The sequence below is a fragment of the Artemia sp. Qi Xiang Cuo genome, chromosome 15 (assembly GCF_049724085.1).
Source record: "Artemia sp. Qi Xiang Cuo chromosome 15, ASM4972408v1, whole genome shotgun sequence".
Classification (NCBI taxonomy): Eukaryota; Metazoa; Arthropoda; class Branchiopoda; order Anostraca; family Artemiidae; genus Artemia; species Artemia sp. Qi Xiang Cuo.
In genome coordinates this window covers 10,815,735-10,834,037 of record NC_142808.1, presented here as the reverse complement: position 1 = coordinate 10,834,037, position 18,303 = coordinate 10,815,735, and the positions used below count along the sequence as shown (strand labels likewise).

The 18,303-nt window shown below is 34.2% G+C and overlaps 1 protein-coding gene across 1 annotated transcript; it reads right to left on the bottom strand.

Moving 5' to 3' along the window:
• Positions 1-5,391: 5,391 nt before the first annotated feature.
• Positions 5,392-17,272, bottom strand: LOC148943319 (uncharacterized). The gene is given in 5 exon segments (XM_089101097.1): positions 5,392-5,723; positions 5,726-7,245; positions 7,564-8,225; positions 10,233-10,482; positions 16,461-17,272. Coding segments are annotated over 5 exon segments (3,576 nt in total).
• Positions 17,273-18,303: the final 1,031 nt, after the last annotated feature.

Sequence of the window (18,303 nt, the reverse complement as noted above, 5' to 3'; positions counted from 1 at the left end):
CTATAAAAATCACAAAAACTGAGGGTCGGTATATAATTCCTTTTTGTTTTTTTTTGTTAAACACGATTGGCTGAAATCAAAGTGGAACTCTTAAAATCACAACTGAAGGTCAGTAAATAATTCCTTTGTTTTTTTTTGTTAAACACGATTGGCTGAAATAAAAACGGAACTCTTAAAATCACAAAAACCTAAGCTCACCAAATAATTCCTTTTGTTTTATTGTTACACATGATTGGCTGAAATAAAAGAGAAATTCTTAAAATAACAACAACTAACTGAAGGTCAGTAAATAATTCCTTTGTTTTTTGTTAAACACGATTGGCTGAAACAAAAGTGGAACTTTTAAAATCACAACAACTGAAGGTCAGCAAATAATTCCTTTTGTTTGTTTTGTTAAACACGATTGGCTGAAATAAAAAAGGAACTCTTAAAATCACAACAACTGAAGGTCAGTAAATGATTTCTTTTTTTTGGTATACACGATTGGCTGAAATAAAAGCGAAACTTTTAAAATTACATCAACTGAAGGTCAGTAAATAAACCCTTTGTTTTTTTTTGTTAAACAGGATGGGCTGAAATTAAAACGGAAGTTTTAAAATCATAACAACTGAAGGTTCAGTAAATAATTCCTTTGTTTTTTCGGTAAACACGATTACCTGAAACAAAAGCGGAATTATTAAAATCACAAGAACTGAAGGTCAGTAAATAATTCCTTTGTTTGTTTTTTTTGGCAAACACAATTGGCTAAAATAAAAGCGGAACTTTTAAAATCACAACAACTGAAGGTCAGTAAATAATTCCTTTGTTTTTTTTTTGTTAAACACGATTGGCTGAAATAAAGGTGGAACTCTTAAAATCACAGCAACTGAAGGTCAGCAAATTATTCATTTGTTTTTCTGTTAAACATGACTGCGGGCGGGGCCCCCCCGACCACCGGGGCCACGGGAACGAAAGCTGGCCCCGTGTCATAAGGTCATAACTTGCAACCCATACGCCCAACTTACACTTACAACCGAAACCTCATAAGCCCTAAGGGTATAACTTACAACCCTTTCCCTGTGAGTTTTTGAGGAGTATCCTCGTCAAAATATATTTTCTATATGGAAATCAACTACGCTAAACAGAATGGCTATCTAAAAATTTTTATTGGATGTGTTTTAGGAAATGATGAGCATGGAAGTTACCTTCCAATTGGTTACTCAGTTAGTTAGCTTCCAATCACTTTCGACAAATAAAAGTGCACAAGCCGTTCTAATTTCAAATCGGATGATCCCTTTTCTAACGGGGGGTTTTCTTCTTAAAAATCTTGTTGATAGTTTGCTTCTATTGAGGGGGATTTCAAAACGACTAATTCTTATATCTTCTTCTTTTGAGGTTTCCCAATGGAGAATTACCGATTAATTTATTCAATAGGAAATTTAGTTAAGCTCTTGGTTAGCGGTCCGTGAGTGGGTTACCTGAGTGGAGGCTGAACTTCTAGAGTGGGGAGCTTAATCTAGGAGTACATGTAGGGAGCTTATATTAACGACCATACTGAGTCGACATCAGATTGATGAGTTTCAGTTTCCCTTAGGAGCGAGGGGAGCCACAAGGACTAACGAGCTTGAGAAATATTAACACAAGAGAATAAAATAAAATAGTAATGCATTAATTGTTACTTACATAATAGTCGCAGAGTTCTTGGTTGTATCAATAAGTTAGCAACACAGGTCTCTAGTACAAATCGTAACTGAGACGAAATAGATCAAAGTTTATACACTGCAAAAGTTTGTTACAACACGATCATGGTAAAAACTCTCCTAAGACTGAACTAAACACTAAGACTGAACTAAAACTGCAAAAGGACTGACCCGAATTTGGTAAGTCCTAACTATCTATCCTCTGCGATTTTGCCGGAGGTTACGTTTAGGCGTTGTTAAAGGTGTATTTTTTCAGTCCCTACTGGCTGCACTATTTGCCCTACATTCCTATTGGTCAGGCTTGCACCAATGGGCTACTTGGGTTTAATTAAAGTTTATGACTTTTAAGACATCACTCTGGAATTTTTCTAGCAACTAAAAATTCTACACTGCAATATTTTGCTAGCAGGTGATCGCTTAATTTATGACTTTTAAGCTATCGCTTTGGAATTTTTTCGAACTACCAAAGTTTTATATTGTAACATTTTCCCAGCAGGGTGTCGCTTAATTTTCAGAGACTTATATTTTATTTCTTTGAAAATTGGTAAAGGATAATACAATTTAATTGCACTAAGATACCCAGTTTTAAATTTAGTCTCCAGAACAATGCAATTAGCTTAAGCAAATATATTTTGCATCTCGAGTGACTACATTTTTTTGTATTGTAACTCTTACTTTGTTGACAGTTTGGTATTTTTGAGCTTTCATTATTTGAACACAGGTGTTGGTCACCTGTCGTATAAGATTTGGTCAAGCTAATATTTATTGGATACTTTGGAGACGGGGAGTCGGGTTTACTTGTTACATTTTCTGTGGGAAAGATTTTTTGTTTGATTAGCTACGTTTATTTCAGTATTTTAAATTGAACGCTTGATATTTGTTTGATTTGTAGGTTACTTGAATTTTCCGATCTACATTTTTTGGTGATGTTACTTTACTGGGGTAACTTTAATTGGGGAATTTTGATGTATATTTTTTTGAGAATCTATCCCATTACATATCATCCATCCCATCTTTAACGATGTCCTCATCGTTGTATGCTCTCCTCCCACTTTCTAATTTGATTTTTTTTTTTTTATTATTCAAAAGAATTTATTTTGTGCTAATTACTTGAATTAGTACTTTGATAATATTCATATATTTTTTTTTTTACATATACCTGATTGCTCTACTAGACTATACATGTAACAATGTCACTTTTAAAGTTCAAGGCCTACTCACTCGATTTGGCGAAGGGGCCAAAGAGTTTTTGCATTAGGTTATGTGATTATATAGTAATTATTATTTCCTCCACCTAACACTAAGTTTACCTTCACCTGATACGATTATCTAATCACTGAACATGGTACATTTTTGTCTTTTCTAACACTCGACTATACTTTCACCTTACGCTATAATGACACGATTAAATTTTTATTCCTTCACCTGATATGCTAATACTTCTACTTAGTTTTAACCTATCTAAGTTCGGCTTTAATAATTGTTTTATTACTTCACGTCCACCTGACGTTATATAGGCACGATTATATTATTATCCCTTCACCTAATATTAAAATTCCTTCACCTGATGTTCTAATACTCCTACATGGCTCCAACTAGTTAAGTTCCGCTTATGTAATTACTTCATTATTTAACGTGGTACATATTCGCTACTTCTAATGCTAGTTTATACTTCCACCTGACACTATGTTGGTACGATAGGTAATTGACTTCAAAGACATATAACTACTTCTAAAACATCTAACTATATCTAAATTTTTAACACACTAAAATTAAGATAATTTGCAAAAAAAAGTTTGACACATTAACTGATTTTAATATTATTGTCTGATTGCAACACTGAGCTTATGTAATTTACACTGATTTTCATTTCTATTATGAAAAGCTCTTTATGTTCATTAAAGTTATTAGCTAGATACATAAGATTTCACACTTACTTCATCATTCTACGTGTCTATATTACTCACATAGCTATCACTCTTACTTTGGGCTTCCATTCAATTAATTACTGAGTTGGCTAATTGTTCATGGTTTGTCATCTTGGTGTTTTTCTTCCTGTCACTCGTTCTTTGGAATAAGTGTTTATGTTGTCCGCAAGTATGACTGTATGCACAAAATTGTCCGTGCGTGGTTTCTTACGTCATATACGAGGGGTTGATGTTGTAGATTCGTTGAAATGTCTATTAGGTACATAACCCTTGAGGAATTGATTACACGAAATGGGTATCTTGGTCGCTAGCTGGGTATCTCTCCTTTGACACGGTTTGGCCGGGGAAAATCAAATACTCGTACAGTCTATGTTTCCCGTAAATTTTTCACGCTCAGTCCATTTTTTATTTGGACTATGGGCCGTGTTTCTACGTTTAACGTTAACTATGGCAGGATCAAAACTTGATCTTAGAGCCTTGGCTCGACGCATTGTCTTTGATTACCCGTTAAATGATACACAATCATTGAGTGCTTAATATGGAGATTAAAACAATAATAACTGGTTGGTTCTCTTCTCTGATCGCTTCGTTTTGGGAAAATTTCAGCACGTACAGTTTATATTTCCCATTAAATTGATCATGTTTGGTTCTTTTTCTCATGGATGATGGTTTGGTTTTACGACATCTAGTAATGATTGGATAGAGTCAAAACTTAAGCTTTTGATCTTGGTTAACATATTGTCTCTGATATGAAGCTTAAGATATATAGTTTGAGGAACTGACTCTAGGGTTATTCTTGGTGCTCCAAATATTAAATCTTAAGGACCTTGCCGTCTAAGGATAGTTGTTAGACGGGTATTTATGCAGTTTTACGACATGACTGGTCGAGGCGGTTCTTTAGGTAATCATTAATTCAGGTATATATTTATGTATAGGGTCCTTGGTTCCAGTCACAGCTTGAGGTAAAATTACCTGGTATAGGGTTCTTGGGATTTGGATTTGTGATCAGGGTATCGTCTTCGGATACTTCCTTGGTGAGTACTTGTCGGTGGTTGATGAATGATGAAAGTAGATGCTACTGGGTTGTATCCGTGTTGCATGCTGGTACACCACAATTAATCTGCACTGATTACTTTGCTTCCTAGAATAGAAATATCTGGGCAGAATCATATGCTCTTTACAATTGCATAAGTTAAAACATATATAACAACAATATATGGTTTTCATGTTATTCTGCGTGGACAATTTTTTTGAAATAATAGTCATGATCAGTGGTATTAATAACATCAATTTAGTACAGGTACAATTAAACACAACGCTAAAAAATAAGGGCAGATTTCATGCTTTCATGCATGTTGCCGCAATCATTAGATTATTATCATATAAATAAGGTAATCATTAGAAAAATGATTATGTTAAAAAATAATAACACTATAAAATTTTCAAGATTGGTGACTATGTGTACACGTATATATGTGCATTTGGTACATATTCAATATTCAATACATTTTTTAAATATTATTTAACGCTCATACTTTTCTATTATACTACTATTTGCGAAGTAGGCAATATGGTTTAAATGAGAGGTCTTGGTTTACTATAAATTTACAAGTCTTTATTGTCTATGCGTGTTCATACCGCTTAAGAAATATGTCTTTTGCAGCCGCATGGGTCTGCAAAATCAAAAAAAAATAAGTGAAAATTTGGGATTGGACATGGTACGAATGAGGACCTCTTTTCTCATTCGCTCAATCATATCCTCCCTTATTTTTATTTTTTTTACCTTAAGGGTTATCAGGGAGTTCTGGGGTTAGATTTTGCATCTTACTCTGCTCTATGTGAACTGACTTTTCTCTTTTTCTACGTGTTATTCTCAACACTCCTTCATAATTTAGACTCAATGCGATTCGTATAGAATATGAGATTATGAATACGAATACTATTGTCAGGAGGGTATTCCACCAAAAATTTGTTGAAAATAGTCCGTATCTATTTTCTACACATATTAGTCTTTGTTCTTCATTGGTAAATAGGGGAATTTGAGAGTCTAAGGCTTCTTTTATTTTTGTTAGTGGTAAGGTTCCCTTGATATTCTCTATTTTTGACCATACTTGGTTTTTACTTCTTCCTTATCAATATTGGGAATTGTATACGATAGATTGACTGGTTTGAAGTTGTTTATCTTAGGACTTATTATATTGGTGCTTGTTGTTATGAGTGGTGTTTGCACCGTGGCTTCCTTGGTCACCAGTCGGCATCCTTGCTTTATTGTTATTGTTCCCACGTCTTGTAATAGTAGTTCAGTTCTGTAGCTTGGATCGATTCTCTCTGTGTTATTATAACATGAGACAGTCCCAACTGTTTCTTTTGGAACAGAAAACAGCCACAAATCATTTCTAAGGTGGATGAATATTTCTATTTTAGTACTGCCTACTAGCGCCTTGTATGTGTTGGGAATTTCCTCTTGTTGGGTTTCCTTTAAAAATATATCCAACATACATGATCCGGGTTTTACATTGAAAATGGGTAATGTTAGTTGACACACTAGGTTTTTGAATGCTACACATTCCTTTAGGTCTTGTGGATTTGCTAAGGCATATTTTCTCCTATCTTGATCGACTAGCAAGTATTCCGCTTCGGGGGTGATAGTCATGAACGAATTGGTTGTACCTATATTGGCTGGAAACGTGGAAATTTTATACAAGTCATATATTGATTGTTGATTTATTAACGGGATTGTTATTACTGCAAACAATTGTTCGTTTATTTCTGTGATGTGAACCTTCAGCTTGGTGTAGTAGTTAAATAAGTTTGCTATTTTCGGTTCTATTGGTAGGTGTAGTCCGAACGTTAAATGTGTTTTTATTTCATCCAAGATACTTTTTAGGTTCGAAGGATCCACTAGGTCGTGCGACAATGTTTCTCCGGTAAGGGCAAATAATGCAAATTCAAATTTGCTAACGTCAGTAGCCAGGTTAAGTAATGACATTGTCACTATGTCTAGTGATACCATGGTGAGGCTTGAATCGGTAATCACACGATCTACTTCATTTTTTAAGTAATTCATTATGTTTACTGTTTTTGATATTTTTTTTTAAATTGCCTCAATTTTGTCTCTTTGGTAATTGGCTATACTGGCTTGTATTTTTTGGACATGTAAGGTTACGTTCATGGCGTTATTTAGTTTTCCTACGTTTTGCCTTAGGATATTTAGGTCTTCTTCAGTTGAAAGGCCAAACAAGCATGAGGCTAATTCTCCCACGATAGGTATTAGACTAGCTGATCTTCTATATTTGCTTTTTCGAAAAAATACTTCGAAGATTCTCGTGGTACTTTGTTTTAACTTTTGTATTTCTGTATTGAACAATTCAAATAGTGCTTGCAGTCTCTGTCTATATAATATTAGGAAGGATTGGTGAATTGATACTCTTAGAGCGTTTTTCTCGTTTAGTTCAGGTAATGGTTCGATATCTTCCTTTGCTGGCTCATCGGCCATTGCTAATCTAGCACATGTACGTTTACCGTCTATTGTCCAACATTTCTTGTGTGGGTAATCATCTTCTTCATCCTTTTTAATTTTATCTTTCTTTTCTGCTGGTTTAATTACCTGTACCTTTATCATTTGCATTTCTGTTTGCCTTATAGTGAGTCTTGCTCTTAAACCTATAGTAAATATGCCACTCGACTAGGTGCTGTAATACATGGGTCCGGTTGACCAAGTCCATGTTGTATTTATCGTGGGTATTCAATAAGTTATTGTGGTCAAAATTTTAGGTGATTCCTTGCTAAGTGCGGTTATTTCTGGGGCTGTGCTTGTCGTAGTTTCCAACATTGAAGATTGTATATCTCTTACTGGAGTGTCATACGTAGGCGTGGTTGTTTTGGTGGCTTTTCTTTTTCTTTCGGTAGCCTTTTTATTTTTATCATTTTGTTGTGTATTTGAGAATTTTAATTACTTTAGGTTAATAATTTGCTTGTAATCCTTTTCCTTTGTGAGTTTTGATATTATTCGCTTCGTAATATTTTGTTCGGCATGATTTTGCCATAATTCCTTGAGGAAGGTCCATAGGCTCGGTAATTCATTTAACATGGCGTAATTCCCGTCATAGAGTTTATTTTTCTTAGAAGTTGCCAAGAGGGAATCGGTAGTATATTTTGCTGTAGTATGCTCTATTATAGATCCGTCAATACTGCTTAATTCTCTTTTTCTCCTGTTTCCTATATTGTTAGTTCCTAAAGCTTTGTCAATTTCTGCCATTTTCTTGTCAAAATCGTCCACTATGAATTTTGTCTTTAGTTTGGGAAGAATGGGGGGTAGATTTCCTTTATTTTCCTTATGGTGCATGTCTTTCGTGGTCTGCAAGCTTTTATCTGATTTTAAAAATTGGAATATGGAATCCTTTAATTCATTGGTGTTTTTCTCCAGTCTCATTACCTGTTGAAACAGGGTTTCAAACGGTTTAGGATCCAGTTTCATGAATATTTTCCAGGCATTGTGGCTTGCAAGTAACGAGTTCTCATGTTTGAAGATTATTCCATGTTTTACGATGTCTTGGGCTATAGTTTGGGAAATGAAGATTGTTATGATCTTTGTTATCCACATCCTTTTTTGCTGTTTCTGGAATTAATATTTAATTAGACATTATACAGAATGACTTCTTATGATTGATTATTGAACGAGGACTCAGATTTTTATTATTTGTTCTATCTTTTTTTTTGGGGGGGGGACAAGGTACTGGTTTGATATTATATTTTTACTATCTTATAATAATCTCTGTGGTCCGAAGGAAACAAGGTGATATTAAGACTTGTTGTCGTTTAATTTGTTACATTGCTTATGGTCATCGCACTGTTGATTCTTAAGCTGGGGGATAGGTATTTTAATTTTTTTTGCGTAAGAATTTTTCCTTCCACGTAATAGGTTGGTTTACTTATTTCGGTTGGCGCATTTTTTTTGATTTTTTAGTTACTTTTGATTTTGCTACATAGGTTTTTATTCTTTTAAATATAATTTCATTTTTCATTGCGCGGTATATTGCACTTTTTGGATTATATAGATACTGCTTATAATATCTTATTTCTTGGAGGGGGTCATGGTTACCTTGATATTTTACACAATTTGGGTTTGCTTCAATTTTGTAAACTAATTTTTGCTTTCTACATTTGTCAAGGAGCAATAAATCTGTCTGACAAGGACCTTTAACATACCAGTATCGAATTTTATATTGTTTTTGTAACTTTCTTATTTCATGTTGAACTAAATAAAGGTACTTGCCCTTTCTGCCGTTATATTTTATTCCTAATTTGCCTCTTGCTGGTCTATATTTGGGCGTATTTGCTAGACGTAATCCGAAGATATATGATCCTATGTTGTATTCTCTTAAGTCGTACTTCATATCCCATTTTTTCGCGAAGACTTCTTTCCCTGATTTATCCACAATAATCATTGCCGCTCAGTATACAATATTCACCTTTGCATGTTTAATGCATATGACTCTGTGTCGATAATTTCCTTGGCCATTATTCTGAAATAAGAGGTAGTTTCTATTGATATTTGATTAATTTATAACCTACTTTTTTTTTCAAGATTGGTTATGATTATGGTACACCCTAGGTCGAAGTCAAACTACCTTTTCACCAGCATTTCCTCAATACATCAGTTACTAATTCGTTCGACCATAACTTACTTAAAGCTCCATGTTAACCAATGATGAATATTTACTTTGTGTGGAAAAACAAGGCAACTTTAGGTTGAAGTTGAACTACTTTTTCACCGGTGCCACCTTGCACCTGGCTATTTGTATGTTCGAACATAGTATCATTCCTAAAGTTCCGTACTCTAGTTTAACGACTTTGCGGTCGCATTATAGTTTTAAAAGTATAAAGATTTTCGAGAAACTACCTTTTTGTCAATATATTGATAATTTATTTAGACCTTGTGATATATACACTAATTCGTAGTTCCATAAATATTAGCACAATACTGGTTTATAATGCATTGTTTTATATTAATTGATTTTCATAGCTATAACACTTCAGGTAATATTACAGGGTTCTTTCATCATTCATTTTAACAAGATTATTTATATATACAGTTTCTCCCACTGAGGTTGGGTTTTAATTTCAATATGGGTGCATCATCCGGCAGAGCCGCCTTTGAATTTGGAGATTTAAGCATATCTAGTAGTCGATAATCTTCCCATGAAGAAACATTGGGGCTGAGAAATTGAAGTTCAAATACTATGTCATTTTTACCGTTTTCAGGCATATTTAGGAACATTAAATACACTAAAAGTTGGTTTGGGAGGTGCAGGCCTTCCAGAGTAGCGGTTATGTCATTCCTTCGCATATTTTGACGAATGACCTTCCGGCACAGCTGAGATAATGACAATGGGTCATTTATTATTTTCACTACAGAGAAACTTAAATTTACGTGCGATTGGCAACAGCACAATTGCTCACGCACGATTACGTCCAACCCAGGGACTATTTTTCTTCCAAAATTTTCATCTTCTTGGAAGAAATTCAGGGTTATTTTCTTTATGTCTTTATAATCTCTTGGGGTAACCTGGAAAATTGCAAATCCCATGGAAGGGTTTATCGGATTTAGATATGTGTTATTTACACAATTAACGTATAAGATTTTAAGAAAGTTTTCACCTTCTAACATATGTCCTTGGTCTATTAATATAGAGAGAATCTTAATGGGCCAAATTGTAGTTATATTATTATCATCTTGATTGTACCAAATATTGTCGGCAATATATTTAGACAACGAGCTATACTTTTTTGCTGGGATATGTTGCACTAAGATTCGGAAGGCCAGATTGGCACTTCGTCTAGTGTGCTCTAGTGTTCTTGTCATCGCACGTGCGCTAAAATTATATAATACTAGGCTTGCCGTTAATCTTAGGATTATTCTTGGTTCCAACATAGTTTTTTGAGATTTTAGAAGATAATATAGTTTTGGACAGTCAAGATTTTCTACTGCTTTAATAAGTTCCTCTTCTTTCATTAAATTGTCAATATGTCCCCATTCCCTTAACGGGGCATTAATATTGTCTACGCTATGTCTTATCTTAAGATTCCATAAGATTGTATTTTCCCGTCTACGATTATTTAATTGTTGATGGCTTGGGTATCTTATCATGGTTGCTACTTTGATTGTTTTACTAGATTTTAGGTTCAATATAAGCACATACCCTTTGGTTACGTGTTCCGGCGTTTCTCTTAATTCGTGGTCGATGGTTACTTACACACCGTATCTGCAAAGGTGTCTTTATGTAAGACTTATCAGTAATTATGAAATAAGTTAACTAAATAGGAAAGTGGCTGCAACGATTAAGGTAGAGTAATAGATTAATTAGATGCCTTTAATTTGATTACCTTTGTTATTAAGTTTAGCTGTATTTAATTCACTCCTTTAGTTTTTGGTATTTAAATTTCACTGGTATTCTTGGGTTCCCTTTTCCACTTTAGTTGATTTTTGTAAGAAATACTCCGTAAGGGCGTCTGCTCACAAAATAATCAACCGTGCGCCTACGCCCTTAATAGGTATTCCCCACGCGTCGGACTTCTTGCCCATCTTCATTCCAGATTACCGTATGGTCACTTGTGTTATTACATTTTAAATAGTGAGGGTTAGGTATGGTACTTTTAGCAAGTCGTATAGTTAATTTTACTAATATTTGTGGCGCTGTTCTTTCTGTTCTGGTTTTATTTTGTAAGAGATACCCTCACCCTGCACGCCCACCCCAAACAATCAACAGGAAAGGCTTACAGGGCAAAAGTATTCCCCACGTATCAGACCTCGTCGCCTTTTTCACTTCATATTCTTTCACAGTCACTTTGTCGTCACATTATTTTCCTATGTTAGGGATGATTTGGGGTAATTCTTGCGGGTCACTTTTTATACAAAAAAAATTTATTGCCACTTTGGGAACGTACAGTGTACTACTACTGATTTCTAATAAACAATAAAAAAAATTTTTATTGTCACCTTGGAAACGTATAAGGTACTACTATTGACTTTTAGTTAAGGGTCTTCTTCTCCTGCTTTAAGTGTTTTTTTTTTTTTTTTTTTTTACCGTGCTAAGCGCATGAAGTACTATTACTGCTACTTTATATAGCACTATTACTTAATTAGTTCCGTCTACTCTGATTAAAATATTTATTAATTTATTTTATGCAGCTTTTTACATACCTAATCAAAGGGATTAATTTATTTTATATTGAATGCGATTCGTTCCTAATGTGTTGTTTTGGTAGCTATTTAATATTGCTATTTGGTTCTGGTCGAACTGTGTGAAGAGTCGCGCATTGCTATTTACCTACTTCTTTTTAAATTACGTAAGGATAAATTCCCTATTTTAGCATACTGTAGAATAATGCTAAATTGGTGGGGTACAAAAGTTTGTTAGTCAAAGTAAAATTCCCCGCTCGAACGAGTTAAAGGTAGGCTTATTTATTTTTCAGGTGTCAACTTATTCTTTCCTCGTGGCGGAGTTAACGCCACGTGGTAGAGATATTTGTCATTGAGTGTGGGTTTACCTAAAAAAAAATTTGACGGGACGTAATAAGTTTAATTTTCCTTGTACTTTTTAAATGAAATTAAGATATATTTATGCTTTGTAGCGTATTTGTTGAAGGGTAGGAACCGATTTAGTCTAATTCGGGTGCAATAATTCACCACAAGATACAATTTATGTTATAAGGTTGTTGGAAATGCTATAGAAGAACATGGCAATCAAATCAAAACGCGTTGTTTAAAGCTTGATTGATTTAAGTTTTCCTGAAAGCCAGATCATTACGCGCAAGGAGTTGTCTTATGTGGCGGTCTTGTTATATAATAAAAATAGATTATTTTCAATCATAACCCTTCTGGGTCATCGTAGGGCATATTATCCCTATTTAGGGGGCGACTAGATTGGAATCTGCGGATTGGCCCGATTTTCGCCTAAGAGTGCGCAAATAATTACGTTTAGCTGTTTTCTTTTTTTTTTCGCATTGATTATGTTTCAGCACTTTTTTGTGATAGGGGTTGTGCCACATGGCGCAGGTATAATGTTATCAAGAATTTCACAGGTATATGTTTTATGTTTAAGATGGTCTAAAAAGAATTCGCTGAAAAAAAATTTTTTTTTTACTTTGCGGCACTATACGTTATGCCACGGACGTGCCGCACATGTGTGCTGCGCAACTGTAAAAAAAAAAGGGGGGGGCTCGTGATTTTGATTTGAATATTACCCATTTCACCTGTAGTTCCTTTTCCTTGGGGTTTTATTGATATTCTTTACTAGGTCAGCATCCTATAGGAGCTTGATTGAAAGAGAGAGCTTGAAAATTTAGTTTTATTTTATCTTTTGATTCAGAGTCTTTGAAACATGTTTCAGGTCAAAGGGCAAGAGTACTTTACAGAAGTTAAGATCTATTTACTCGTTCTTCTTTATGGCTTAACTTTCGCCTAATTACTTTAGACATTACCCTTGAATTTTTATATATACACTCACATAACTTTAAGTTTTTCAGTTAAGAATATTTGTTCCTTAGTGGACAGAACTTAGCTCTTGTAAATATGTGTGACTAATCATATTATATTCCTTGTTTGGGGGAATAGGGATTTGCGGGGGCTAAAGGCTGTGACTTTTTATAAGGTTAGTAAATCTATTAAGTATTATTTTTCTACAGGTATATGCGAGAAACAAATTTTGAGAGAAAAAAAAAATTATGTTAATCATTGCATTATTTGGTCTGTGAACGAGTTTAGTTATTTGGTCTGCGAACAAGTTTAGCGTATAGCATATGCCTGATCCCTGGATTAACGATGAATGGTCTTATTGGTAGACTCGCCATATTTTATCTATTCTAGTCTTGCGGCTCTAATTCGCTGCTGCCGCTTTTTCTAAGAAATTTTCCAGCTACACTTATTAATACAATTGGCGTTTTTTTTTTTTGACTATTTTATCCTTCACTTAGCGGCTCAATAGCGATAACGTCATTATTGTTAATATAAGCACTTACACAATTACAGTTACAATTACTTATACAATTACTGTTTACCTTGGACGTTGGTTATAGTTTTTGTTCATGGTACCGCTGTTTTTGATAGCGGAGCGCTTCTTCGATAAAGGGTCATCGCAAGTAGAAGAAAAAAAATAAAAAAAATAAATTAATTCCTCTCTCTTTTGCTTTAGCCTGTCTTACTCGTGTTTCGCAGGTACGCTATTATACGATTTTGTTAACTATTTGCGTATTTTCTTGATTAAGGAAGGTTTATTTTATCATTCAAGCTGTTTAATCTGCACGAATGATACAAAATTAGTTTCAACATTACAGAGATTACTTGTTGAAACAATATTATTTATGGTTTTATCATACCGGGCTCAGAGATATGTTAATTAGTGTTCGACTACGCCATTACAGGAATTAAGCTAAACAGATTGTTTAAGTTGCTCGATGATAAAAGTCTCCTTTTTTTTGTTTTTGTATTTTTTTGTATCTGGGGACACGCCTCCTATTAAAGATTGTATGGCATCTCTACGGTTCAAAATTTATGCACGAGATCGGTATTTATATTTTACAATTTTGGTTTACTTTTCGCTTACGGGTTTATTACGTTGAATTTCTGACGATAGTTTTCTTTTTGAAAGAGAATTCTATATTTATTTTATATTTTCTTGATTATACTGCATCATTCTATGACCAATATATGATCAACTATCTGAAAAAAAAAATGCCGAGACTTCTAATAGAGGAAACAAAAGAGAAATCTTTAGTTCCTACGAAAGGACTTATCCCTTACTGAAATGTCCTATTACGTTTCTATAGGCTGAAGTCTACCTATCGAATTTAGTATTATAAATTCTACTATTTTAATTTATGTATAATTTTTATAGGGATTTTATATAGAATTTATTTATTTTTTTTTTTTTTTTTTTTTTTTATCCTTGCGAACTATTTTTGCGTTTCTTAAGGTTACTAAAATTTTCATTTTACATCGATTTTCTAGCAATTATTTTTCTTTATTCATTTAGGTTTCGGAATGGAACTTTGTATTATTTTATTTATTTTCTGTTATATATTTTTGATATCAATTTTTGATAGCAAGCTATATTATTTTTTTTTTTTATAATCTCCTCATTTTTATCAGGGCCAATTTTTTTGCTGCGAGGGTCTTGATATTTGAGAAACATCTTGGTATGGTAAGCTAATTCTTAGTTTTTAGGCGAATAGACTATCAATTATAGGTATGCAATTAACTCAGAGTACACGATATCACACGGGTCAAATATTTTTCTTGTTAATAAAGAAATGAAAAGTGAATACTATTTAACTCGAGGCAAATATTCTTATGTGATTTGGTTATACTACCGTAAATATTAGTGATCTCAACTATGTTTGGAAATCGTGGGCTTTGATTATGATTATGTAGGCCCCTTATTTTTTGCTGACTTTTATCTGGAAGAATACTTCTAATTGCTACTGGCGCTAGAGCCTTTTCGAGTTTTATTGTAAGAATTGGTTGCTAATCAATTGTGAAAATTGGTTGCAAAAAAAAATCGTGCGACTTATCTTGCTCGATTTTAGGAAAATAGATTTGTGAGGTCTTGTGTATGAGAAAGGACTTGAAGGAATAGTAATGACTGCCTTTGTTGTTCCGATTGATTAAGAATTTTTTGTCTATAATAACGAAAATTTGCATTACTAATTAAGGGAAAATTTGCGCATTTCCCATTCTTTGTTTTTGAGTGGGGGCCAACTAGTACACATGGTGTATGCTAGGGTAACTAAATAATCTTAATGTGACAACTGCGGTTTCTACCGGTATTAAGGGTATTTTTTTTGTATTAATTGGTTGGTACATGCCCTTTTGAGGTAAAACAAATGAAAACACACGGGGGTAAGGCTGAGGATGGCCAAATTTCGCCGTTTTGGCTTTTATAATTTTTGGAATGCATTGGAGTTTGTGGTTTTGTTCGGAGGAACATGTAAGCGATTCTATCAATTTACCATTATTGTTTGTTTGGATTATTTTCGATTGGTTAATTTTTTGCAGAATTTTCAAATTATCATATGCTTATTTGAGCTAAATCATGCCTCGCATTATTACTCTCTTACATCTACATATATATGCATATATATAGACATTTAATTAACTAGTAACCATGATAAGCTTGCTTATTATATTACCACTGATTACCTGGTTTTCTAATTGTTTCTTAGTTGGGTGATTAATACAGTAATGACTCGCGTGTATACTTTTTTTTTTTTTTTTTTTTTTTGACTAAATATTTTAGGTTGTTTGGTATATTATAGCCTTTACGGCAGGTTTGGGTGGTGGTTATTTCCGATCATCTTCTCCTTTGATTAAATTTAGTACCTTTTGAAATTACGTATTTGATTAGATTTCGTATTATTTGATTCCGTATTTTATTTTTTGAAACAAAAAAAAAATGTCCTACAATTGATCTTTGAGGGGTAGGACCTATCCTAGTGAACTGTCAGCTAATCGAATATCTAAGTACAAACATCCAAGACTTTGGGGGGGGGGATAGATATTTTCGGTGTATCATTCCTCCAAGGGCTTCCCGGATCGACTGCCAAGTTGAGTATTCAGGCGTCAATCTGAATACTATATTAGAATCTAAAGTAAATCTTGCATTATCATGGTTTGAGCTTATAAATTTATTTCTTATGAATGAATTTGTAACATTTGTTTATTTTATTTATTATTTTTTTATTAGGAAAATGCTATATTCTTGGCTAGCGGAAATATGAGAAAATTTTTTTGTAGAAGTATATACATTTTTACCTCTTTATTTTTAGTTCGAATAATTCCCGGGTTTGACATTACTAGTTTTCCGTATATTCTGGTAGTATTTGGGTATTGGTTATTCCTTGTGATATAGAGACTCCCGCGGAATCTTGGCCCGTAGTAACATTCTCTTGTGCGTCAGGGCACTGGGTCCTCACAATTGTATTATTATCTGTTGGAGGGTTCTGTTGATTAGTTTCCACTTGGGGTTTTATGTGGTGATGACGAGCTTGATTTGGAATCGCAAAATATGCGGGGTTGGATGGACCTTCATTGTAACTGTTAGTAAGAAGATTTTCCATATGGGGACTGAGGGGTAGGTCAATTTCAACAGTAAAGTATGTTGCTACCATTTTTTCTAGGTTTGAGCAGAAATCTCTTTGTTTCTGAAGTTCTTCGGTGATTTTGACATGGTTCTCGCTTAGTTGTTTTTCTAAGCTGTATTGTTGAAGCTGAATGATTTCTTTCTGTGCTTTTAAGTGATCGTATTTATGCTGTAAGTCTAGGATTTTTGCTCGTTGGGGAGCCAGGGCTTCTTGTACTGCCATCGTCGCGGACAGAACAGTACTATTTCTATAATCTTGTACTTTTTTACCAATTTCCTGCATTTTATCGTATAATATTTGCAACTTTAGGATCTGGTCGGGATAATTATATCCCCCAGAAAGCGTGGCGTCACTTATTGATTCCATTTCATTTTGGATCTTGGCGGTCTGTTCTTTATCTTCTATAAACTGGGTTTCAATCAATTTATCCATCTGTTTAGCTACTAAAATCTCATTTATTCTTTTATTCATTCTTCCTTGGGAAGCCTTCACTTCACTAAGAGATCTAAGCGTGGATTCTATCATTTTCTCAATTTTCACTCTTTCTGCTACTAATTGTGCCGAGTCTTCGAGAAGTTTTGATCGTATTTGAAATAATTGATCCGTATTTGTTCTGTCAGTAACGGGGTTGCACTGGGTATTTTTCTTTTTGGGGGGGGGGGCTTGAACAATTCTTGTTCTTCTTCTATCTTCGGGGTTCTTTTCCAAGCCGAGGTTTAGTTTATCTGTAAAAATTAACTATTGACTTATTTGGACCTTTTATGGGCGACTTTTATTGTGATGTCTTATTCATATATTCTGGTTTCAAGTTTTTTTTTTTTTTTTTTAACTGCTCATTATGATTTAATATTACTTTATAATTTTTTTTACTTGTTTCCTAGACGTATTTCAATTTGTCCGGTCTCTTGCTAATTAGGCCAGATTTCGTGGTAATTTCCTGTTCGCCTTCTTGTTTTTTACTCTTTTTTGACTTTCCCATAGAGATCAGATCAAATTTCTTATACTGTTTTAGTAGGTATTTTTGACCTTTTAATTTTGCGGCTTTCGCATGGGCCGCGGCAGAAGCCTGTTTTTGTTTTGGTGCGTTCTGGGGGTAGTCAGGATCTGATCCATCGTCGGACTCATTAGAGCTAGTATCTGAGGATTCATTATTTGGGTTTTCGGGGGCGGTCCTTTGCGATTGAGAGGTATCTCCGGCCCTTGCTTCATATATCTCGTCTGCTCTAGAAGTTGAGGGCTTATTTTCTATTTCCTGATGCAGAGATCTTGTCTCGGGGGAGTTAAAAGATTCTTGGGAACTCTGGGAGGAGTAAAATACTTTTGGAGAATGTCTCCACTGCTTGAATGCCATGTCTTCCGGGGGGTGAGGTGTATTTCGTAGTATGGTCTGTTTCCAGGAGTGAGATTCTTTGGGTTTTACTTTAGATACCGTTATGCGATGGTATTGTCCCAAGTTTTTATCTTCAGGGTGTTCCCGTTTCCACGGATAGGTACTTTGCTTTGTTTTTATTGGATAATTAATAAGGTCCATGGCTTCTCTTAAGCTTCTGTTATTT